The sequence below is a fragment of the Saccopteryx leptura genome, chromosome 5 (assembly GCF_036850995.1).
Source record: "Saccopteryx leptura isolate mSacLep1 chromosome 5, mSacLep1_pri_phased_curated, whole genome shotgun sequence".
NCBI classification, from domain to species: domain Eukaryota; kingdom Metazoa; phylum Chordata; class Mammalia; order Chiroptera; family Emballonuridae; genus Saccopteryx; species Saccopteryx leptura.
In genome coordinates this window covers 185,304,768-185,331,365 of record NC_089507.1, presented here as the reverse complement: position 1 = coordinate 185,331,365, position 26,598 = coordinate 185,304,768, and the positions used below count along the sequence as shown (strand labels likewise).

General features: G+C 38.3%; 1 protein-coding gene across 3 annotated transcripts in view; it reads right to left on the bottom strand.

Annotated features, from left to right (window-relative positions):
* SEL1L2 (SEL1L2 adaptor subunit of SYVN1 ubiquitin ligase) overlaps positions 1 to 17,086 on the bottom strand; it is a 74,811-nt gene extending 57,725 nt beyond the window's left edge. For 2 of the 3 annotated variants that reach the window (XM_066385594.1, XM_066385596.1), the window contains exons 1-2: positions 16,924 to 17,086; positions 3,927 to 4,029 (exon numbers count right to left, since the gene is read on the bottom strand). In XM_066385594.1, coding sequence (XP_066241691.1) covers positions 3,927 to 3,976 — 50 coding nt within the window. In that variant the 5' untranslated portion in view covers positions 3,977 to 4,029; positions 16,924 to 17,086. Of the gene's footprint in view, positions 1 to 3,926; positions 4,030 to 16,923 lie in introns of those variants that run through there. The other variant, XM_066385595.1, reaches the window with a different exon arrangement.
* Positions 17,087 to 26,598: the final 9,512 nt, after the last annotated feature.

The following is a 26,598-nucleotide window of genomic DNA, read 5'->3' as shown; positions in this document are numbered from 1 at the left end:
TCTGGGAAGACTCAATGAAATAATTCATAAGAAGTGTTTGGGATAGTACCTGGTACAGCGTAAGTACTCAGTAAACTCGGCTATCTTTATTATTATTACCATTGCATAAATTCTAAAGTTTTATAGCATTGAAATTTTTCTCCTGTAATTAGTGGGTAAATGTGTGAAAGCTTAGTGAGTGCAAATATAGATGCCATGGGATTACCTTACATGGCATTTTCTGAGGGGTCAGAAGTCAGCTGCACCTGATCTGTTAGAAGAGTAGTGATGGAGAGACTTGCAAGGTCAAAACTTGCATCAGAGACAGAGAGTACTTCTGGGATTGAGTTTTACTATTTATTATAACATCCTTTTTGGTAAAGACAAGAAAGCATTAACCTCTACCTGTGACCTTGACTCAAACGCAGGAACAAACACACATTGTCTACCACAGCTAGCAATTCAGAAGGATCAGGAGACTCAGCTTTATGCATTACCTTTCCAGGCCGATGTTAAAATCACCTGCTCTTGGGAAAAAGCTGGAGCAGAATAACATGGACAAAAAGAGATGGGACTGAGTGGGATCCAGGTAGGCTTTAGAGTTCTGGATGGCAAGATAGAGAGTAGAATCCAGTGGAACAGAAGAAGCCAGGAGGTTAAGCAAGAAATTCTCACAGCAAGCTGAGATCCTGGGGAACAGAAGCAAATAAGATAGAAGGTTTCAAAGGTCAATGAATGCAAAGGTCTGGCATCCAAGGATAGGTTTGACATTAGGATACAGACTCTCTAAAACCCTCTGTCACATGACTCACTACGGCAACTGCATAGCCCGCTAGGATGCTCAGACTAGAAGGACACCAATATGGACCCAGGCAGAGAAACCTTGGGCTGCAGGAGCCAGTGGTATATCTATTCACTGGTCCAGGGGGAAGCAATGGGTTGCAAAACCAATCCTGCTATGTGTCTTTGATTCCAAGGGAAGGGTGGGTATCTAGGTCCCCTTCAGGTAGGTTTAAGGTGATATAAGGAGTACTAGAAGCAGGACCTAGGGCTGGAGAAAGTTGTTGGTAAATTAGATACACTTAAGGTCTGGGCTGCAATCCCCAAGAGAGAAACAGTAGGAGAAACTGGGCAGCCATATCTAGAGAGGAAAGTTCAGTTAGGCTCCTGGATTAGCTCTAATGGTTACGGTATTAGATGCTAAGTGTGGGAATACACTATGAAAATATGCAGAGTTAGGATGACAATTAGAGACAGTGAGGTGCCCTAGGGCAAACGCCCTGAGCGGCTAAGAGTCCAGGGACCTCTCTGACCTGTACTGGAAACAGTGTGTGCTGGAAACAGCAGGATAAGATTCAGCAACAAGAAATGTTTAGACTCTCAGAACAGAAGTCAGCATGTTCCTTGTCCCTTATTTCACCCTCTTAAAACTTTGGCTGTCCGTTTCTTTGAGTTATTTGTTCTGGCTAATAAATATCTGAGTAAGGCTGGGGATGGGGCTTCAGTCCTTTGGTCTGCAGACTGGGGCTGTTGCCTCCCCTCAGCCCCTCGGAGCATGTCATCTGCTCTCTTAGTAGTTTATTGTCACTGCAACAGCTAAGGTGGGTGCTAGGGTAGGGGGTGGCTAAGAGCATCACTAGAACACATCAGAAACTTGGCGTGAGGCCGCAGCATAGCTCCCAACCTTCTTGCTGATGGGGAGTAATTCTTAATGATAACTAACCCTGGCTGTCACTAAGGCTTCTTGACTTCTTCAGACAAGTTTGTATTTTTCTGACATGCTTGTTTAACATCTGTACTTCTAATAGCCTGATTTGTTCAATAATTTTCCTTTTATACATACAAAGAAGCTGAATGAATGATTGACTGAATGAATGAGAGGACCAATTCCCTCACTTCTTTCTTTTTGACTCTAAAAGAATTACAGAATTGTTTTGACCTTCCATTTCTTCCTTTGTAACTTGGGAATAATAGCGTATGCCTAACAATATAAGCAATGGATCATATTACATACATAAACGCCTAAAACATTAACTAGCACAGAATAGGTGCTTATAAACAGAAGTTGCTAATATTGTCATAACCAGGGTCATAGTTGAGTGTCCCCTTGTCCTTTATATTCCTATACTCTTCTGTTTGAGTTTTAAGAAAGAATTCACAGACCCTTGCCTGTTGGCTCAGCAGTAGAGTGTTGGCCTGGTGTGTGTAAGCCCTGGATTTGATTCCTAGTCAGGGCACACAGAAGTGACCATTGGCTTTTCCACCCCTCCCCTGCTTCCTTCTCTCTCTCTCTCTCTCTCTCTCTCTCTCTCTCTTCTCCTCCCACAACCATGGCTCAAATGGTTCAAGCAAGTTGGCCTTGGGTGCTAAGAATGGTTCCATGGCTGAGCCTCAGGTGCTTAAAATAGCTCAGTTTTCAAGCAATGGAGCAGTGGTCCCAGATGGGCAGAGCATCCTCATCCTCTGTAGGGGACTTGCTGGGTGGGTCCCAGTAGGGGCACATGCAGAAGTCTGTCTCTCTGCCCCCCCACCTCTCACCTAATTAAAAAAAAAGAGAGAAAGAGAGAATTCATGGACTCTGCTGTTGTCCTGTCTAGGGTTGGCTAGTACAGCTCAGGGACACTTCCTCCAGGGCTAATAGGTATGCTTAATTTGTGTAAAAACAAAAGATGTCTCCTTGATGGGAGTTCAGAGTCCATTCTTTTTACTATTGGTTCAAGACACCATTGCTTTCTTTTATCCCACACCTTCCACTTATCAGTTAGAGGACTAGAGATGAAAACAAATGCTTATCTCCTGGTTACTGTGTGTCAGGCATTGCTCTAAGAGCATGACTGTATTATTCAGGGCAAAAGGAGGTTAAGTAACTTGCCCAGGATCACTTAGCCAGTAAATGGTAGAGCTAAGATTTGACCCAAAGTTTTAACTAGAGACTTGAAGAGCAACCTCACATTGTGCTCCTCTAATGAGGGGAGATTTCTTTCTTTTTCTTTTTCTTTTATTTTTAGTAAAAGAGAGAGACAGAGAGACAGGCAGACAGACAGGAAGGGAGAGAGATGAATAGCATCAACTCATTGTTGTGGCACCTTAGTTGTTCATTGATTGCTTTCTCATATGTGCCTTGACCAGGGGGCTCCACCTGAGTCATTAACCCCTTGCTCAAGCCAGGGACCTTAGATTAAACCAGTGACCTTGAGGTTCAAGCCAGCAACCATGGGGTCACGTCTATGATCCCACACTCAAGCCAGCAACCCCACGCTCAAGCTGGTGAGCTCAGGGTTTCAAACGTGGGTCCTTGGTGTTCCACGTTGATGCACTATCCACTGCACCACTTCCGGGTCAGGCAGAAGATTTCTGACTATGCTGAAAACAAAGGAGACAAGTGGAAAAGTGGACATGTATAGCTTAGCCACTTCCCTACTGTGTATATGTGATCACCTCACTTCAACATCCTTGATGTCTGTTCTCCATTTTTAATAGAAAAGAATGAAGCTCTTTTTAACTCCTAAGTGTGTTCTGGGTATAAAATGGGATCACATCCATGAAATTGCTTTAAAACCAGAAAATGCTGGACAAATGCTTAGTTAGGCAGAATAAAGTTCTAAAACAACTACTCTAATTTAAACAAACACATATTTAATTTCATTTGGAATATCTAATAAAAAGCCAAAAGAGAATGTTTTTACCCAAATGCTCAGGTAAGTGCCTTACTTCTGTATTTCACTAAAATGTGTAGGAACCACAATTTCACATATGGTTGTATTTATCTAGTCTGATCATTCATAGGAGTCTTTAAACATTAATTGACCCTACAAAAAACAAAAGTTAATGGGCAGATATGCTTACTTGTTATTTCAATAAAATTTTAATGACAAACTAGATTTTGGATTGTTCTTTTTCTCAACCTGGGAATTTAACTTGGCTTGTGTAACTGGATAGAGACTTACTCCGCTTTTTGTTTCTGGCTTTTGGACTGCTGGAGAAGCTTGATGCCCATTTTAAATAGCTGGTCTCCTTCGTCTGTGAAATTTTTCTTTGCTTGCTTTTTTACTATATACGGACAAACAAGGAAAAATGACATTATTTTTGTGTTTCACGTTTAACAGTAATATGCTGGCATATTAGTTTGAGTTGTGTGCTGCTTCTTTTTTAATCTCTTCATTTCAAGAACATCACCTAACCTTTGGCCAGAAGGTGGAAACTGCTTGCAAATGTACCCTCTCCTTGTCTGTTGTGGAAGGGTCTGGAGCGTGGAGGGGACAGAGAGATGCTTCTGATGGCAGAAGGGAAGGAGATGTTCCCCTTTCAAAACAGGGATACAGGACACAAACTCCTGTAGGCAGAAGGCAGGAAGCAAGGCCTCTGAGAGAAGGGTCTGCCTGGTATATCCCAGTGGCTGGATCTTAGACACCAAGCTCTCAGCTTCCAGACCCCCTTATCTGAGCATGGCCCACCTAACCTCAGAGCCATAAGATTCCAAAAGGAAGAACACAGGCAACAGGCAACTCTGAGATGACTGGTGTGTACCTAAGATGGGAGGTAAAAAGTTTACTCTGCCCAAGGTCCATCCTCCTCCCCTAGAACCTTTCTAAGACTTTTCTGACTGTCTGAGAACTGTTGGGGATGAGCCTCAGGAATAAGAGGGCAGAGGAAGTGTGCCACACACCTTAAAAAAGACACACAGAAAAGGTATCAATGATAACTTGCTTTGTGGGATGGGGCTCTATGGGGATTTAATAAAAACAAAGAAATAGAATTTCATCTGCTATGATCGTGATATTTCTCAAACATTTATATAATATTTCACAATTTTTAAAGCATCATGTGTTTATAGATGGGGATATATGGCTAGCTTTAAAGTCCCTCATCACAGCACACACACACACACACACACACACACACACACACACACACACACTCTTCTACAAATTCACAGTGCCTTTTGAAATCCATTACAACACAGCAAAACTTCTGAATAGATGAACCACTTCTGAAGTGATTTTAAAGTAGAGGCATAGAGGCATTCTGGGATTTGATGCCTCATTAACAAGACCACAAAGAACTTTAGGTGGTTCTTGCCTTCTCCTCTCCCTGGTAAGTTATCAGAGTTGTTCACTTTCTTTTTTAAATTAAAAAAATTTTTTAACTTAAAAGCTAATTTACAATTATTTTGAATGCTTCAAGTTATTCAATCAATTTGGTAATTCCAGACATTTTAGCATCTAATTTCTGCTTTGAGTTATATGTTATCTATGCTCATGATTAAGTAGGCAAGACAATGGGAAAACCTACTAATCTGTGTTTGCCATAGCAATTGCTCCTATAAACATGCTTTCAAAGAGTGAGAATAAATTTTGAAAGGCTGACTTGGCATGCATATACCTAAGGGAAATGATTTACCACTACAGATTTCTGCCCATGGCTTTTACTTTTTATTTGTAATTCTTTTTTGTGTTTTCCAAATATATTGAAATACAAGTTTTCTTTAAGAGGGTTCAATGATCAGATAAAGTTATTTTGACAATACTTTAGTTCTCTTTTTAGAGTTTAATGATTTCCAAATTTTGGGAAATCACAGTCAGGAAATGATTTGAGACCATTCCGAATTCGATATAAAGAGTCTTCATGAGTCTGAAGTCCTCTGAATAGCCGACTAGAGGATGCCTGCTGTTCTGTCCGGTAGGGGCTCTAAGCTTGCTGCTACGTGTTGGGGGTCGGCATCAGGAATAAAGCAGGTCGAAGCACGGATGCCAGAGCCATGTTTAAGACAGCAGCAAGTGTGCAACGTGCTCCAACAAGATGATTTTATATTTTAGTGTTTGTCAGAGACATAAGTTGTTGAGAGGTCTTGACATTTTATTATTTTTGCAGTCTTATTATGATTACACCATATCTAACTTGTACACTGTGATGGGGTGAATTGTGTCTCCTAAAATTTATATATTGAAATCCTAATCCCTAGTATCTCAGAATATAACTTCATTTGGAAATAAGATATTTAAAGAGATAACTAAATTAAAATGAGGCCATTGGGGTGGGAGTGGTGTCCTTATAAAAGGAGAATGAGACACCAGGGTTATGCAGACACAGAGAAACGACCATTTATAACACAGTGAGACGGTGGGCATCTATAAGCCAAGGAGGGAGGCTATGGAATAAACCAACCCTGCTGATCATAGACTTATAGCCTCCAGAACTGTGAGAAAGCACATTTCTGTTGAGTAAGCCACCATACTTATGGTATTTTGTTATTGCAGCCCTAGCTAACTAATACAGTTGTTGACTCTATATCACATGGAAAACAAGCTGCCCCTTCTTCCCGTGGGAAGGAATGCACCAAAACTCAACTACTCATCGGATCAGTGGCTGCATTCTAAATGTAGAAGGAATGGCAATTTTCTGTGGGACCCTAACGCCTCCAGGTGCTAGACATCTGACTTGCCTAGCCAGCTAGATGCCCAGGCAACTCACTTCTGAGAAAGCTGTTTTATTTTTTTTTATGAGTGTGTTTTAGTCTAACTAAAGACCAGGTGCTTTCACCATTAAAATGATACAAAGTGATAAAAATGGGCAAGTCTTTATTCTGCAGGAAATCTTATCTATATAAACACTGCATCTTTCTTACCTAAATTCAATTGTATTTAATATAAACCAACCTCAGCTTCTGATTTTCTAAATAATGCATCAGAAGAGATCTGCACATTTGCCTTTAATGTGTGTCAGGAAGAAACACTCCCAGATTAGAAGGGAGAATAACGATTCATTACTAAAAATAACATGCCATCCTAGAAAGAATGACTCAGCAAAGAATTTAGTCAGAGAAAGATGCGATCAACTCAAATACATTAAGAGCACAGATAGTTACAAAGATCAAGTTTATTCACATTTCTTCAGATCATTGTTGCCATACATAAAAACCTCCAACGGTATTGTGAGATTACTTACATACTTATAGACAAACTGTATTACAGGTAAAATAAAAATTTCCTCTTCAAATATCTGCTAAGCAAAACCTGAGGCCCTGGCCAGATTGCTCAATGGTTAGAGCGTTGTCCCGGAGCATTTAGGTTGCAGGACACGTGGGGGAAGCAATTAGTGAGTGCACAAATAAATGGGAAAACTAAGTGGAACAACGAGGTAATGCTTCCCCCTTACCTCCCCCCCTTTCAAATCAATGGAAAAAATTAAATAAAAACTTAAAACAACAAGATTCTGACTTAGATTTAATCCAACATCTAAAACTTAATTTAGCAGTAAGAAATACAGTTCATAAAACAAGTGAAGAATGGAAACTAATACATATATGTTATAATAGGAGCTAACGTTTATAAAGCACTTAGGCATCAGGTAGTTTTCTCATTGACTGTAAAAGTAAGGAGCTATTATCATTTCCATTTTATCCATGAGGTGATGTTGGCATAGAAAGGTTAAGGAGCCTGCCCAAGAGCACACACTTGGCACCTGACAGATGAGGATTGCAATCTAGGCAGCCTGACTCCAGAGTCTGTGCTCATAATACTGCTTCTCAGAGTTATATACATAATATGCAGAACCATGTGAGAAACAGAAAGCTACTATCAACTGGTAAAAAAATTGCAAACTGCGTTCAAACTATGTTTTAAAAATAAATGTTCTATAATTTGTTATTAGTCTTTTAAACAATGAGCTTTTTTAGTCATAGTAATATTTTATATGACATTATTGAGAAATGTTTTGTATAAATTATTTTTCACATTAGATGAATCATATCTCTTTTTATTTTGACTGTTTTCTGATATAAATCTGTGTAAGAAATACAGTATATTCCTCCACTTTCCCCAACAGAAGATAATGAGCATGATTAACCAGGTCTTGATGATTCAGAGCATTGTTACACACAACTGATAGTCTCTGATTTGGAAATGATTATATAAGAAGCCAGTGTCTGTGGGAAGCCTTGGATAATGGTAAGCTTTTCAGTAATGAGAGGGAACAGAAGGGGCAATTGAAAGCTGGTGACATGCTCTGCTTGTGGCCTTCTGGTGGGCAGGAGTGCCTGCCAAAAGCAGCTGGGTTGACACTTAGCTGTACCTGCTTATTTGTACCACCTCAGGTTACTGTTTTTCAAAGGGTACAATTTTAAGTGGTACACATACAAACTTAAAAATTGTGGTAGTTAACATATTTAATATACATCTATGTGTAGATTCTATTTGTGGCAAATGAAACTAATCTCTATTTTTTTTCTTTAAAAATTAACCATGAGGCCCTGGCTGGTTAGCTCAGTGGTAGAGTGTCAGCCTGATGTGTGGAATTCCTGGGTTTGATTTTTGGCCAGGGCACACAGGAGAAGTGCCCATCTGTTTCCCCACCCTTCCCCCTCTCTCTTTTCTTTCTATCTCTCTCTTCCCCTCCCGCAGCCAAGGCTCCATTGGAGCAAAGTTGGCCCAGGTGCTGAGAATGGCTCCATGGCCTCCACCTCAGGTACTAGAATGGCTCCAGTTGCAATGTAGCAATGCCCCAGATAGGCAGAGCATCGCCCCTTAGTGGGCATGCCAGGTGGATCCCAGTCAGGCACGTGCCGGAGTCTGTCTCTCTGCCTCCCTGCTTCTCACTTCAGAAAAATACAAAAAAAGAGAAAAAAATTAACCATGAAATATTTCAATAATACACACACAATAAAATTCCAAAAAGTAAGATCTAGCCTTCTCCTTTCACATGCACAATTTAACAGATGGTAACATTTTGCCTTGTTTAGGTACCTCTGTAAAAGAAAAACAATGTTACAGATCATCTAAAACCTCCTCCTAACATCCCTTTCCCCCTGCTCCTGTTTAGGAGGTAGCTATCTTCCCGAAGATGCTAGCAGCTCTTTCACTACATATACGTAACTGATATTTTCTATACTTTATATAAATAGCATCATACTCTATATACTTGTACAACTTGATTTTTCACTTTTTGAGATCTATGCGACTGGATACAAGTAGGCTTCATCCGTTCATTTTAACTAGAGCCAACTGTCTGGGCAAAATTCGTTGTATTAATGGACCAGTTTATTAATTCATTCCTCCACTCATTATCCTCCCCATTCCAGAGACATTAATTTTTCCACTTCTATGCTACCAAAACCAATTCTACAATGGAAACTCCTGCACATGTTTTCTTATAGGGATTGTGAGAATTTCTTTAGAATATACTTCTAAAAAATACATATGCTTAGTGTGGGGAATTTGCATTTTAAATGTTATTAGATATTACAAGTTGCTCCTCAAAGAGGTGTACCAAACTTATACTGTCATTCAGAATGTGTAAGACTTCCTATTTTATTACAGTCCAGATCACTCATGGGGTTATCTGAAGTATATTTCCCAGTCTCTGTAAAATGATAAATCTTTGCTATCAAATTTGCATTTCTAAGTATCTTTACCGGCTGTTCGTGGTTTTCTTTTAAGAACTGCCTATATATATCCTCTACTCATTTTTAAAATTTGATTTTCTTATTCATTTGTAAGTATTTTTTATATTACTAATGCTAATTCTTCCTTGACTAAATATTTATTTCAATACCTTCTTCTAGTCTGTGGGACATTTTTTCACTTTATACAATAAACTATTTTTTTTGTAAAAAAATATAAAAGTTGTGAATTTTTGCCATTATGGTTTTCTTTTGTTTTTAAATAAGAATTCATTTCATATGCAATGTCATTTTTTTACCTAAAATAATTAAAGCTTTGATATTCACATTTAGGTCTTTAATCCAGCCCACCTGGAATTTACTTTCATATATGAGGATGAGATCCGATCTTCCTCTTCTTCCAAATGAGAATCAATTGCCTATGTACAATTTGCTTATCCTTTTCCAGTTAATTTGTGATGTCACTTCTCTTATATACAAAGTTCTTCTGTATATATGGGATTGCTTCTAGACTCTTTTCTATTTTTTTAAATCTATTTGTCAATACCATACTGTAATAGGAAAGGTGTTAAGTGGTATGCAGTTTGGGTTTCTTGATAAGCAGACTCTAAGAGTTCATGGTGCAACTAAGAAGTGCCCTTGGAGACCACACTTGGGGGAGAAGATGCATTGGGCACAAGAAAAGCTGTCACACAGGCCCAATTAAATCCTTCCCTGACCACAAAGGGGGCTCACCGCTAAAATGGCTTTTCTAACTCATCCCAAGTTAGCTTAAAATGATCAAGCCTTTATGCTCCTGAATTGATTAGCCTTGGGAAGTGGGCTGGCCCAGGTAGGTATATAGTACTCTATACCTGAGTCGGTCCCCGAAGGGACTGGCTGCTGAAGGCTAGTCTGCAAACGGCACTACCAACAATTGGGCAACAAGTCCCTCACTGAAGAGGGAATCTGAATGGCACTTCACAATATCTTCACATATGTTCCAAGAGTCAACAAGTGGAAAGCAAGTGATACAAACTTAGCCTAGCTGATCACAGACCCTAGAAACAAGAAAAAGAATGCCAAGACTGGCTTAATGCAAGATTCCAAGACAGTCGCCCTTCAGTCAAGAACACAGTAGTGATCTGATCTCCAAAACTAATGATGGTTAAATCTAACAAACACCAGGAAGGACCTTGTCAGATAGGGTATAGAAGGTAGTGTTAAATAAACTAACAAGCAAAGAACAGGCAGACTTGTTGGAGGGATTGAAAAAAAAAAAAGAGAGAAAAACTCATGGGCATGAATGACAACAGGGTGATGACTAGGGAGTGAGGGGGGAGGAAGTGGAGGAGGGTAGGGTGATATTAGTGATGGATGGAGGCTTGACTTGCAGTGATGAACACACAGTACAGTGGACAGATGATATGTTGTAGAATTGTACACCCAAACATGTACAATTTTGTTAACCAGTGTCACCCCAATAAATTCTATAAAAAGGAGAAAAATACAAATTAAAAAAAGAAGTTAGTATTCCAGTAGCCTGCAGTAATAGGCTCCACTGTTCCCACTTCTTGATTAATTATTGATTTGTCTTGCTAATAATTTAATAAAGATATTTACCTTATTAGACTCAATTCTGATTCAGAAAGAAGAATTAGCTGTTGAAGTTATAGTGACAAGATACCCTGGGGGAAACTGAACATGCCATTAAAAAATGTAATGGAGGGATGCATTCGGGGTGACCCTAGAATCTACGTAAACACAATAAATTAAATTAAAAAAATAAGTATAATAAAAATAAAGTCATCGAACTTAAAAAAAAATTCAGTATGTTCTGGTGAAATTGTGCCAGATGAATATACTTATTCACTGATAATAAAAATGGCCTAATAAGGAAAAAAAATGTAATGGATGTGAAAGCATTGTGTTCAACTGTAAAACACTTTTCAAATTTACTCTAAATATGTAAGGCTTTATTATTTTTATATAGCACCTATGTTGTAGTATATTGTTGAGAATGGTAAACTTGGAATAAGAAGGTCTGAGTATTTACATCCTAGCTCTATATAGAAAGAACTAAACTCAATTTTATTCAGTCAATATTTATTCATATTAACTATGTGACAGATACAAAGCCAGATTTTGCCTTGCGGCAATGGGAGTAAAATGCTATTGGTTATATGTGAGGAATTCTAGGGAAAGGTACAAATGTTAGAGGACTGGAAATGGATAAATACTTCCCCTATTTTCAAGATGTGAAGTAAAAAATTAATATCCCAGAAACAGCTTGATGTTAATCTGTTTAATTTCTAGAACAGCTTATTATAAATGGTTTATGAGCCTTGAATTAGGTAGATGTGATCAATAAGAATTAGGAAGGGCTTTTGTGAATGTTAGGTTAAATCTCATTTCTCATTGCTGAGGGATTAGTAAGACTGAGGAATAGCATTTATACAGAACATCCTAACTTTTAAGAAATTCTGTGTACAAAATGTTGAATGAGAATAAAAGTTAGCACGGTTTTAGCCAGCCCAGTGACCATATGTAACCCATAGTCCTCATTCATTCCATGGCTTGTGAACTTCAAATCCTCCCTCTAGGGAAGATTACTTCTCCAAGTCTCCCCTACTTTCTTAACTCTTGATTGCACAGGCACTTTCCCTGGGTTGTCCCATATCCACCCCAGTGCAACTCAACATCACTTCAAATTGTTCCCCCACATATTCACTCTTACAAACATTTATGAGGAATGTAAATTTTTACCAAAAATTTAATAGAGCAAAATGAGAAGATCAGTAATTTCCAAAACAAAAACAACTCTAATGGTTATCTTAGGCATCACTGAGTTAAAAATATCAGTTGGGATCTCCAACTTTGGAGTTTTATTGGTTTCTCAAACTGGTACAATCAAGAACCACCTTTCTGGCTTTTTTCTCCACTTTCTCCATATTTCTTCTTCTATTCTCTTTTATTCTCACTCTCGCAAAAGTAAAATGACAAGATTTTTCTTTCTGGCTCTGCAGTGCAATTTTTTTCCACTCCAAATACTTGGAACAGCTGACACCAGGCTTCTGTGTGGGATTGGAGAGGGTCAGAAAGGGGTGTTTGCCTACCTTCTGTCCACAAATACATATTAAGTTATCTTCCCAACAAGGGCATTGTACAAGGCATTCTGGTAAATAAAATTTTATTTTCTCAACCTCATTTGTATCGGGTTGATCAGTGGGTAAATATAATTCCAGAAATTTACAATGGGTTATTGTGGGTTCTAGGATCTAAACTTGATCCTATCTTGCTAACTACTCTAACAAGAACTCAAGTGAAGATTGGAAGGCATGCTTGTTAACACTTTGAATGACAGAAAATGAGAAGAGAATTGCTGATGAATTGGCTGATATAATCAATAGGTTAAAATAATAGTATAAAATGAACTCAATAAAGTTTAATAGACATAAATGTAAAATATTATGTTTAGATTCGAAGTTTAGATGAACATGTAAGAACTAGAAGATCCCTGGCTATGATGATCAAGTTTATGTCTACCGGGCTAGGCTACAGTCCCCAGTTATTAAATAAAACACTAGCTATTGTTGTGAGGGTATTTTGTAGATGTTATTAAAACCCAATTTAATCAACTGAAAGGCTTAAAGAATGGAACTAGGTTCTCCCTGCAGAAGAAAAATCCCACCTGTAAACCATGGCTTCAGCTCCTGGACTGTTGAAAGCCAGCCCCCACAGTCACGTAAGCCAATGTTTTGCTATAAATCCTTCAACATATATCTCTTACTGGTTCTTCCCTCCCCCCCCCCCCAGTTGAGCCCTGACTGATACACTAGTTCAGTACTTTAGTTGAGCAAATATTTAAATGTGCCGGATGATCATTATATGTCATCTCTGCAAATGATGTCAAGAACAACTAACAGGATCTTAGAAACGATATGCACAAGCCACAGTATTCAGTGAGGTACTCTGCGTGAAGCAGTCAATAACAAGATTATTATGTCCAGCACCAACTGCCATAATTTAATACAAACACAGACCATCATTTAAGATCACTGTTGGTTTAATCTAAGTTAACTTCATAAGCAAGAGATGTATTAAATAATGCTATAAGCTGCTTTGTATGATATAGTGAGCTTAGTACTAATATTAATGTAGGAGCTGGTTGCTGTCTGCCAGGAATAACTGATGAATGATGATACTAGATTAAATGACCTCTAAAGTTCCCTAATTAATTGTGAAATTCTGAAAATTTACTTTCAGAATAATTATGCTACTATTTCATTCCATTAAGTGTCCTTCATCTTTTAGTACATGTTACCTAATTTCTTTGTCTGGAGACTGGTGTGCTGCATGTCTTCTGATTGCCTTTCTAGCTCCCCTCCACCTGTCCTGTGCCCTGGGACACTTGCCCACATAGACTGCATCAGTGGACTCCCTTCCCGTCCAGTTTCTGGTTAGACTGGGTTAAAAGGCACCAGCAGGAGGAATGGAGGGTAGGAAGAACATGAGGTAGGAGAACTTGATTTCCTGGCTTTCTCTTCTGGGTTGCTGGCGAGTACTTTGTGGTTTTCCTATAGACTGTCTCCACCTTTAGAAATTATCCCTTTATTACATTTTTCGCAAATGACTCAGTTTAAACATGTCATTTGTTTCCTGTCAAAACCCTACTTGATACTTGAAGTATTGTAACACACGTCAACATTTTTGTCATATCTAGAGCCAGCTCTTTGAATCATCAGTGAGCTAGTCTTTTGGAATAAATATTGAGGAAAGTACTCTTAAAATATTAAGATTTAGACAGCAGGACATATTTTCTAGTTTATGTAAAGCTTGATAAACGGATATTATGACTTGTAAGACAGGGCTTCTCAAATGTTTTTAGAACTGTTTTATTTATTTCATTTCATTTCTTTTATTTCATTTTAATTTAATTTTATTTAATTTTATTTTAATTCAGTGAGAGGAGGGGAGGCAGAGAGATAGACTCCCTCATGCGCACCAACAGGGATCCACCCAGCAAGCCCACTAGTGGGTGATGCTCTGCCCATCTAGGGCATTGCACCATTGCTCAGCAACCCAGCTCTTCTATCCGCCTGAGGCGGAGGCCATGGAGCCATCCTCAGTGCCCAGGGCCAAATTGCTTTAATTGAGCCATGGCTGCAGGAGGGGAGGAGAAGAGAGAGAGAGAGAGAGAGAGAGAGAGAGGGAGAGAGAGAAGCAAGAGGGGGAGGGGTAGAGAAGCAGATGGGAGCTTCTCCTTTGTGCCCTGACTGGGATTCAAACCTGGAACATCCTCATGCCAGGCTGATGCTCTACCACTGAGCCAACTGGCCAGTGCCTAGAACATTTAGATATGCAGCAAAGAATGCATGTACACTCCCCAGAGATCTGGAGGACAGGAACACATTTTTTTTTCTTCTATTTTTCCGAAGTGAGAAGTCAGGGGTGCGGAAGACAGACACCCGCATGCACCTGACCAAGATCCACCTGGCATGCCCACCAGGAGGCAAAGCTCTGCCCATCTGGGACATTGCTCTGCTGCAACTGGAGCCATTCTAGTGCCTGAGACTGAGGCCATGGAGCCATCCTTAGCGCCTGAGCAAACTTTGCTCCAATGGAGACTTGGCTGTGGGAGGGAAAGATAGATAGAGAGAAAGGTGAAGGGTAAGGGTGGAGAAGCAGATGGGCACTTTTCCTTGTGCCCTGGCCAGGAATCAAACCCAGGACTTCCATATGCCGGGCTGACGCTCTACTGCTGAGCTAACTGGCCAGGGCCAACACATTTTTTAAAGTCCTAGGTTTGGTAATTTAAAATGTGAATTTTGAAATATACTACATACATTATAGCTGTTAGTTCTAAAATAATGTTTTCAATTATTTAGCATTATTTATTTTCCTTTAAAACTTTCAAGCAAATTTGATGCTCAGGAAATTGCATCATCTTTACATTGTATGTTCAATATTTTCCCCAAGCTGTTTTGAGATTTCTTGATATTGTCAGTTTAATTTTGTCAAAAGCATAATGGCTAAGAGCTGGAGGATTTTGGCACCAGACCAACTAAGTTCAAATCTGTTTTCCTACTAAATATTACGTAGTTTTGTGAAGCAAATTATTTGATTTCTCTGTACTGCTTGTTTCACATCTTATAAATTGGAGATAATAGTAACCTATTTTAAATTGGATAAAGCACTTAAAATAATATAGGAAATGCTCAATTAGAGTTAACTTATTATTTATTATTATTAGACATAATATAACCACTTGCATACAAGGGAAAAAACTCTCATTCAAAGGTAACATTTACTTTTTTAAACAGTAGAAGCTCTGTTAAACAACTTGTACCTATCTTATTTGCCAAATTAATCAATGCTTCTCATTTCTTCTACCCAACTTATTGAAATCCAAAGTGTACCAAATTCTTACAGATTCTAGGATTTTCTTTAGTACCTGTGTGAGCTTGTTCCCATCTCTTGTTCACTAAAAATAAGGAGTGCTTGTTCCTAAACCTGTTGGGACCAGTTATATTTTTATCATAATTGAAGAATTTAGTAAAATATGTAAACTGGATAAGTATAAGTGCAAGAAGATAATGTGTTTCTATGGATAGTAACTGAAATACCATGAAAAAAAAAAAACTTGATAAAGGAGAACTACTAAAAATGATCCAATTTAATTGTAGTTGAAGCGTCTTATAAATGAATGGAGGAAAAGTCTGCAGTATCTGGAAGGATTCTACCCACAGATTGTTCCAGAAATGTCTTCAGTTCTTTGTTTCATTAAAAACCTGAGATGGGAAATCATAGGTGATGCAATTTGAGTGTGATTTATTCTAGAAATGCTAATCAATAGACCTATGCTAAATAAAAGGCAGGCCATGTTTCTATGTGAAAAAAATGGTCAAATGAAATGTTTCAATGTATATGATTTAGATTTAAAATAAATTAAAGGTATATATATATAATTTTTATAATGTGGTTAAAAATTGATCTTAATTTCCTCTGTCAAAAAAGTTTCCTTCTCTTAAATAATACATTAATAAAATAGAAATTTATGTATATCTGTTAGAAAATAGAAATATTTTGTGTCACACTTAAATAAAATGTTGAAATTGACTCTTAAACTTTATAATTGAGCACTAGTTAACTCCTATACACAGAATCTATGAAGACATTGTTTATATTTTTTAAACCATTCTTGTAGCCAGAGGAAAAAATTCATTAATCAGGTATGTCTTTACTAGGGGGAGTTCAGCTAGACTAGGAATAAAAGAGCATTATATTAATTTTGTTTTTCTTCAAAGTATAAGGGTTTCTTAGCAGAATAGCTGATAAATGTTTTATTCACATAATTTTGGAGATTTTTTCCCCATGAGTCTTAATTATCAACCTTGCTTATTATCATCAGTACAAATCCTAGATCTAAAATGAGGAACAGACACTACCAAATTTAATATAAATATTTGTTATTATATCCTAAGACTTTTCAGAAAGTAACTCTAAAATTCAATTTTAGATTACATAAAGTAATTATATATTTACACGTGAAAGAGAATTCAACTTACAATAATTTTGATTCCTTTTTGAGAGATGTTTATTTTGAATTCCTTCTACTCTTAATTTACGTTGATTCTTCTTTTTTTCTAAGAGATTTTCTCTTTTATTGATTATTCTGGCCGATTTTCTTCGTTTCAACACATGTGATAAAAATTGTTTGATTTCATTTGCTGATAGCTACAAAAAAAGATTTTTGTTCACTTTTTGTGTAACAAAAAAAATTAAACAGGAAAGTGAAAAATTCATCTATTCATGGAAAAAAATATTAATTTAAGGCACTCTAATTCCTGCTTTTTTCTTGTTTTTTCTTTCTTTCTTTCTTTTTTTTTTTTTTTTCTTCAGTGAGAGAGAGGGTCAGATAGGGACAGAGATGAGAAGCATCAATTCTTCATTGAGGCACCTTATTTGTTCATTGATTGCTTTCTAATATGTGTCTTGACCAGTGGGCTCCAGTAGAGCAAGTGACCCCTTGCTCAAGCTAGTGACCTTGGGCTTCAAGCCAGTGACCTTTGGGCTTAAACCAGCAACCAGGGGATCATGTCTACAATACCACACTCAAGCCAGTGACCCTGCTCTCAAGCTGATGGCCCTGTGTTCAGGTCCACTGAGATTGTACTCAAGCCAGCAACCTTGGGTTTTTGAACCTGTGTCCTCTGTGTCTCAGTCTAATGCTGTATCTTGCTTTTTTCAGATCAAAATAACATCCTTCACTTTAAGAACTCATATGTTTTATGTAAAAACCTTTAAACCTAATGCATTGTCATCTGAACTGCAGAGCCAAGTATTAAAACATAAATGTTATAAATAAAATAGTAGGAGAATTTAACTAATTTTACTCTTCTACTGTTGAGTTGTCATGGTAATATCAATCATGTGAGCTTAAAAATAAAAGAGATGAAGATGTTGTTACTGCCTTACTCATTACAACAAATTTATAATAGATATAAAATAAAAAAATCCTATAACTGGCTAGAATAAAAGTATATTAAAATGTTTTCCAAAGTACTTTCCAAAAATTGTATAATCTATTTTATTTATTTTTTATTTTTCTGAAATGAGAAGCAGGGAGGCAGAGAGTCAGACTCCTACATGTGCCTGACCGAGATCCACCCAGCAAGCCCACTAGGGGGTGATGCTCTGCCCATCTGGGGCGTTTCTCCATTGCAACCATAGCCATTCTAGCACCTGAGTCGGAGACCAAGGAGTCATCCTTAGTGCCCAGGCCAACTTTACTTCAAAGGAGCCTTGGCTGTGGGAGGGGAAGAGAGAGATAGAGAGAAAAGAGAGGGGATAGGGTGCAGAAGCAGATGGGTGCTTCTCCTGTGTGCCCTGGCTGGGAATGGAACCCAGGACTCCTGCACACCAGGCCGATGCTCTACCACTGAGCCAACCAGCCAGGGCTAATTAATCTATTTTAATTATTGAGAGGAGTTTGAAGGAGTTGTGTTTGAGTAATAGAAAATAATGCCAAAATTAAGAGAGAAAATTAAAAAGCTTTATGGAGATACATATTCATGACTTACATGTATACTTTTTCAGAAAAAAATTATACTGGAAGATTAAAAAACTTCTTAGTCAAGTACTACTCCCCAAAAGAAAGGTTTTTGTTTGCTTTTAATTTTTTTTTCAGTATCAAATTTAAACTCCCTCTTTCTGTGGTCACTTTCTGGACTCCTTAACACCTTTCCATGAGGTAGCAAAGACATCAGAGCAGTGACCCAGAGGCTAGAGTATGCAGGGACAGGAACCTATGTAAGGACTTTTTGTGTGTGTGACAGAGACAGAGAGAGAGACAGAGAGAGAGACAGATAGAGACAGACAGACAGGAAGGGAGATGAGAAAAATCAATTCTTTGTTGTAGCTCCTTAGTCTACTTAGTTGTTCATTGATTGCTTTCTCACATGTGCCTTGACTGGAGGGCTCCAGCAGAGCAAGTGACCCCTTACTCAAGCCACCGACCTTGAGCTTCAAGCCAGCGACCATGGAGTCATGCGTATGATCCTATGTTCAAGCTAGCAACCCCGCACTCAAGCTGGGCGACCTCAGGGTCTTGAACCTGGGTCCTCTGCATCCCAAGCTGATGCTCTATCCACTGTGCCACCGCCTGGTCAGACTATATAAGGAATTTTATTTTTAAACAGCTTTTTTGAGATATAACTCCCATACTATAATTATAAATGTATGATTGTACATTTAAAGTATACAATTAAATGGTTTTCAGAATATACACTAATATGTGCAACCACCACCACAGTCAATTTTAGAATATTTTTATCACTTCAAGAAGAAAGCATGAATCCTTTGGTGATTACCCTCCCTATTCTCCCATTCTCCCTACTCCCAGTCCCAAGCGACCACTAATCATTCTACGTTCTAGCTCTATGGATTCTCTTATTCTGGCATTTAAATAGTATGTGGGCTTTGGTAACTGACTTCTTTCACTTAGCATAAGGTTTTAAAGTGAATCCATGCTGTAGCATGCATCAGCACACCATTCCTTATATGGGTATCCTACATTCCTTATATGGGTATCCTACATTCCTTATATGGGTATACTACGTTTTGTCCACCCATTTGTCTGCTCATAAACATTTGGGATGTTTCCACATTTTGGCTATTATGATAGTGCGGCTATAAACATTGATGTACAAGTGTCTGTGTGGATCTGTAAGGGCTTTGAGTGTGATTCTTCTCAATGGGGGGAAGGGACCAGATTTAGCAAATAAAAATACAAAATTCCCAGTTAAATTTGAATTGTCATAAGCAGTGAATTTTTAAAAAATGTTTAAGTATGTGACAAATAGTGCATGCTAACAAATAAATCCACAATGTATAATGGCTCAACATCAATAGGCAGGTGTTCAAGTCCGTGGCAGTGCTGCTCCGTGCTGTCATTCAAGGACCCAGGCAGACAGAAGCTGTACTGGCTTCAACAAATGAAGTCCAAAGTTTTCCTAAGTATTGATATCTAGCAGGCAGAGAAGGAAAGAGCATAGAAGATCATGAGCCGAAAGGGCTTTGTTTATTTCGTTTCATTTTCTTTTCTTTAATAGGCCAGGCCTGGAAGTGGCACACAGTGCTTTCAGCCACTTTCCACTGGGGGAAACTGTCACATCACTCTCCCTCACTGCATGGGGAGCTGGGAACATACCATCTGGGTATCACAAAGAAGAGATAATGGATGATGATGAGCTTTCAACATTCCCTGGTACAATGGGATCATCATTGTTACTGTCATTAAAATAAACAAAATTTTAATTCAGAAACAGAAGCTAAGTTAAGGGGCCAGTGCTAGCTTGTCCAATGCCACTGGTGGTTTAGTGCTTCTACCTGCTCCTTCTTCAGTGGCCATTGTTTCCTGATTTGATTCCTCTCTCACCCAGTGGGAGTAGGCAGAACAACAGCAATCTTGAGTAAGTATGACAGAGCCTGGCAGACAAAGAAAGAGCCTTTCTTTCACTCTCAAAGGTCCAACGATGATATAATTCAATGACAAGTATTTGTTGAGTGACTATCTCAGGCCCTGTTCTAAGAGCTAGGGACAGCCATGCACAAAAGAACTCTTTGACCTCATGAAACCCATGTTCTAGGGGGAAAGATAATAGCCAACTGAAAAAAGGAGTTTTTACCAAAGAGTAAGAGGATGGAATTGATAAAACCTGGTGCTATTTGGTATAGGATGGTTAGAGACAAATTCTCTGATAACATTTAAGTCGACCCTTATGTGAAGAAGGAAGGAGTTAGTTATAAAAATACCTCAGGAAAAGAGTTACAGCAGAGGAAACATCAAGTGCAAGGGCCCTGAGACAGGAGCACACAGGGACGCCAGTTAAGACAGTGTAGCCAGAGCAGAGTGGTTGCTGGTGTAAGGACAAGGGTCTCAAGGTCTGGGCGGTTCTTGCTAAATGCTATTTTTGCTAAATGTATTTTGTAGACAGAGCTTAAACAGGAAGAGCTTGACAGGAACCCAGGAACACTGATAGTATAGCCAATTGCAAGAATGTGTTGATTAAGCAACAGCTTTGGATGTGAATCCCTTGTTTTCTTTATTTGCTGAAAGTAAAAAATTTACCTAACAACAATCATGTCCTCTTGGGATGAACCCCTTGAGACAGGTAACAGTGGGTGGAGAGTGGTAATGATGAGACAGAGAGGCAGGCTAAGGTCAGTGTTAGGAATGTGAATCATATTCTCTCTGAAAAAGAGACCCTTGCAAGGTTCTGAGTGGAAAAGTGATATTGGCTGATTTAAATTTCAAAAGGCTCATCCTGGCTGCTGTGTGGAGAATATTATGTGCTGGAGAAAGGGGAGCGGGGTGTGGGGGGTGTGGTGGGGGGATGAGGGGGAGAAGGTCATTAAAATAAACCAGGTGAGAGATGATGGTGGCCGTGAAGTAAGAAGATGGTAGGGGTACGTGATGATAGTGGTTGGTTTCTGGATCTATTTCAGAGGCATGACTGGCAGGAATTTATATTGAAGAACTTATAATATTTATGTTAATTTTCAAACAGCAAACCCAAAGGAAGTATAAAAAGTATTTTAAATCCAAGTTTAAAGTACATGCTTTACAGCAGGGGTTGGGAACCTATGGCTTGTGAGCCAGACATGGCTCTTTTGATGGCTGCATCTGGCTCACAGATAAATCTTTAATAAAAAAAAATAATAAAGTTAAAAATATAAAACATTCTCATGTATTACAATCCATTCATTTCCTACAGCTCATGTTATGGTTGCAGGTGGCTGGAGCCAATCACAGCTGTCCTCTGGGACAACACCAAATTTTTATTGGATAATGCATAACATACACGGGTCGTTGTATGACTCTCATGGAATTACATTTTAAAATATGTGGCGTTCATGGTTCTCTCAGCCAAAAAAGTCCCCGACCCCTGCTTTACAGGTATGTTTTTAAATTTCCAAGGCCCTTTTATAGACTAGCTATAGCTCTTCATTGGAGAGACGTGGTATTTCGATAATCTCTTACCTAGCCCTCCCGCTTCTTCACTGTCCTGTATCCTGAAGGTACATGCTGGATGTGTTTTGCTCAAGCATCCTAATGAACATATCACTGCCCAAGTCAGAAGCCTTCAATCCTCAGTGACAACAGGATAAAATCAAACTCCTTTGTGCAAAATCTAAGATTTTCCATAGTCTGTCCTAAAAATGTCATAGTAGCCCTATTTCTTCGCTATTCCTACACCTTTATAAATACATGTAGCAGCTAAACTCTTCTCCCTGTTCCCTACATAGAACAGGTTCTTTCCAACTTATTTCCTTGCCCTTGCTTTATAGTTTTCATTGCTCTGTCTTTCCTATTATCCCAAACATCATTTCTGTTCCCAGTTCCAACTCAGGTTCCTCTCCTCAAGACCCCCAGTATCACTCTGACCCACAGGATCTCCCTTTCCTCTGGTTTTGTGGTGTCTTCCCTTTCTGGTTAGCAGTAGCTCACTGCTCTACAGTCTTTAAAGCTGAGATCATTCTACATCATATACTTCATGTTTTATCTATTCTGTTATGGAGGCTTTATAAACATTTTTAGTATAGTTCTCATTTCAAGTGGAGTGCCTTGAATAGAAGGGAGCCTAATAGATGTGTTGATTTCTTCATTTTTAGGAAATTTCTTTTCTTGAAGTACAGGAAAAGTAAGAGCATCCTCTCACAAAAGAAGCTAAATGATCTGTGGTGTTGGAGGAAAAATGGTTTGAATTTATCTCAATGTGCATTTAGTCTTAATTTATTTGTGACTACATCATGCTTCTAGTGCCAGGAGACAGGGAGACATTTCCAAAGTAGGACCCAATCCTATGCTACTTTGCTTTAAGACAGAAACGCATGCATGTGCACACACACACACACACACACACACACACACAAGCATGCACTCAGTACTGGGAAGCAGATTCCATTCTTTTTTTTTTTTTTTTTTTTTTTTTGTATTTTTCTGAACTGAGAAGCAGGGAGGCAGAGAGTCAGACTCCTGCATGTGCCCAACTGGGATCCACCTCGCAAGCCCACTAGGGGGCAATAATCTGTCCATCTGGGGTATTGCTCCATTGTAACCGGAGCCATTCTAGAACCTGAGGTGGAAGCTGTGGAGCCATCCTCAGAGCCCAGGTCAACTTTGCTCCAATGGAGCCTTGGCTGCGGGAGGGGAAGAGACAGACAGAGAGGAAGGAGAGGGGGAGGGGTGGAGAAGCAGATGGGCTCTTCTCCTGTGTGCCCTGACTGGGAATTGAACCCAGGACATCCAAATGCTAGGCTGACGCTCTACCACTGAGTCAACTGGCCAGGGCCCAGAATCCATTTTTTTTTTAATAATTTTATTTTTTTTAATGGGGTGACATCAATAAATCATGATACATATATTCAAAGATAACAAGTCCAGGTTATCTTGTCGTTCAATTATGTTGCATACCCATCACCCAAAGTCAGATTGTCCTCTGTCACCTTCTATCTTGTTTTCTTTGTGCCCCTCCCCCTCCCCCTTTCCCTCTCCCATTCCCCCCTCCCCCCCATAACCACCACACTCTTATCAATGTCTCTTAGTTTCACTTTTATGTCCCACCTACGTATGGAATAATGCAGTTCCTGGTTTTTTCTGATTTACTTATTTCGCTTCGTATCATGTTATCAAGATCCCACCATTTTGCTGTAAATGTTCCGATGTCATCATTTCTTATGGCTGAGTATATTCCATAGTGTATATGTGCCACATCTTCTTTATCCAGTCATCTATTGACGGGCTTTTTGGTTGTTTCCATGTCCTGGCCACTGTGAACAATGCTGCAATAAACATGGGGCTGCATGTGTCTTTACGTATCAATGTTTCTGAGTTTTTGGGGTATATACCCAGTAGAGGGATTGCTGGGTCATAAGGTAGTTCTATTTTCAGTTTTTTGAGGAACCACCATACTTTCTTCCATAATGGTTGTACTACTTTACATTCCCACCAACAGTGGATGAGGGTTCCTTTTTCTCCACAGCCTCTCCAACATTTGCTATTACCTGTCTCGCTAATAACAGCTAATCGAACAGGTGTGAGGTGGTATCTCATTGCAATTTTGATTTGCATTTCTCTAATAGCTAAAGAAGATGAGCATCTTTTCATATATCTGTTGGCCATTTGTATTTCTTCCTGGGAGAAGTGTCTGTTCATATCCTCTTCCCATCTTTTTATTGGATTGTTTGTTTGTTGTTGAGTTTTATGAGTTCTTTGTATATTTTGGATATTAGGCCCTTATCTGAGCTGTTGTTTGAAAATATCATTTCCCATTTAGTTGGCTTTCTGTTTATTTTGTTATCAGTTTCTCTTGCTGAGCAAAAACTTCTTAGTCTGATGTAGTCCCATTCATTAATTTTTGCCTTCACTTCTCTTGCCTGTGGAGTCAAATTCATAAAATGCTCTTTAAAACCCAGGTCCATGAGTTGAGTACCTATGTCTTCTTCTATGTACTTAATTGTTTCAGGTCTTATGTTTAGATCTTTGATCCATTTTGAGTTAATTTTTGTACAGGGGGAGAGACTGTAGTCCAGTTTCATTCTTTTGCATGTGGCTTTCCAGTTTTCCCAGCACCATTTATTGAAGAGGTTTTCTTTTCTCCATTGTGTGTTGTTGGCCCCTTTATCAAAAATTATTTGACTATATATATGTGGTTTTATTTCTGGACTTTCTATTCTGTTCCATTGGTCTGAGTGTCTATTTTTCTGCCAATATCATGCTGTTTTGATTGTCGTGGCCCTATAATAGAGTTTGAAGTCAGGTATTGTAATGCCCCCAGCTTCATTCTTTTTCTTTAGGATTGCTTTGGCTATTCGGGGTTTTTTATAGTTCCATATAAATCTGATGATTTTTTGCTCTATTTCTTTAAAAAATGTCATTGGAAGTTTGATGGGAATTGCATTAAATTTGTATATTGCTTTGGGTAATATAGCCATCTTGATTATATTTATTCTTCCTAGCCAAGAACAAGGTATATTCTTCCATCTCATTATATCTTTTTCGATTTCCCTTAACAATGGTTTATAGTTTTCATTATATAAGTCCTTTACATTCTTTGTTATGTTTATTCCTAAGTATTTTATTTTTTTTGTTGCAATCGTGAAGGGGATTATTCTTTTGAGTTCGTTCTCAGTTGTTTCATTGTTGGCATATAGAAAGGCTATTGACTTCTGTATGTTAATTTTGTATCCTGCGACCTTACTGTATTGGCTTATTGTTTCTAGTAGTCTTTTTGTGTATTCTTTGGGGTTTTCGATGTATAGGATCATATCATCTGCAAAAAGTGATACCTTTACTTCTTCTTTTCCGATATGGATGCCTTTTATTTCTTTGTCTTGTCTGATTGCTCTGGCTAGAACCTCTAGTACCACATTAAATAAGAGTGGAGAGAGTGGACAACCCTGTCTCGTTCCTGATTTAAGGGGGAAAGCCTTCAGTTTAGTGCCATTTAATATGATGTTAGCTGATGGTTTATCATATATGGCCTTTATCATGTTGAGATATTTTCCTTCTATACCCATTTTGTTGAGAGTCTTATACATAAAATTGTGTTGTATTTTATCAAAAGCCTTTTCTGCGTCTATTGATAAGATCATGTGGTTTTTGTTCTTTGTTTTGTTGATATGGTGTATTACGTTAACCGTTTTACGTATGTTGAACCATCCTTGAGATTCTGGGATGAATCCCACTTGATCATGATGTATTATTTTTTTAATATGTTGTTGTATTCGATTTGCTAGTATTTTGTTTAGTATTTTAGCATCTGTATTCATTAGAGATATTGGTCTGTAGTTTTCTTTTTTTTGTGCCATCCTTGCCCGGTTTTGGTATGAGGGTTATGTTGGCCTCATAAAATGTGTTTGGAAGTATTGCTTCTTCTTCAATTTTTTGGAAGACTTTGAGTAGAATAGGAACAAAGTCTTTGAATGTTTGATAAAAGTTGCTTGTATTGCCGTCAGGGCCTGGACTTTTATTTTTGGGGAGGTTTTTAATGGTTTTTTTCTATTTCTTCTCTACTGATAGGTCTGTTTAGGCTTTCTGCTTCTTCTTGACTCAGTCTAGGAAGGTTGTATTGTTCTAGGAATGTATCCATTTCTTCTAGGTTGTTGAATTTAGTGGCATAAAGTTTTTCATAGTATTCTACAATAATTCTTTGTATATCTACGGTGTCCGTGGTGATTTCTCCTCTTTCATTTTGGATTTTGTTTATATGAGTTCTTTCTCTTTTTTCCTTGGTAAGTCTTGCCAAGGGTTTGTCAATTTTGTTGATCTTTTCAAAGAACCAGCTCCTTGTTCTATTAATTTTTTCTATAGTTTTTCTGTTCTCTAATTCATTTATTTCTGCTCTGATTTTTATTATCTCCTTTCTTCGGCTGGTTTTGGATTGTCTTTGTTCTTCTTTTTCTAGTTCCTTAAGGTGGGAAGTTAAGTGGTTCACTTGGGCTCTCTCTTGTTTGTTCATATATGCCTGAAGTGATATGAACTTCCCTCTTATCACTGCTTTTGCTGCATCCCATAGATTCTGATATGTCGTATTTTCATTTTCATTAGTCTGTATATATCTTTTGATCTCTGCACTTATTTCTTCTTTGACCCATTCATTTTTTAAAAGTATGTTGTTTAGTTTCCACATTTTTGTGGGATTTTTTTCCTCTTTTTTGCAGTTGAATTCTAGTTTCAA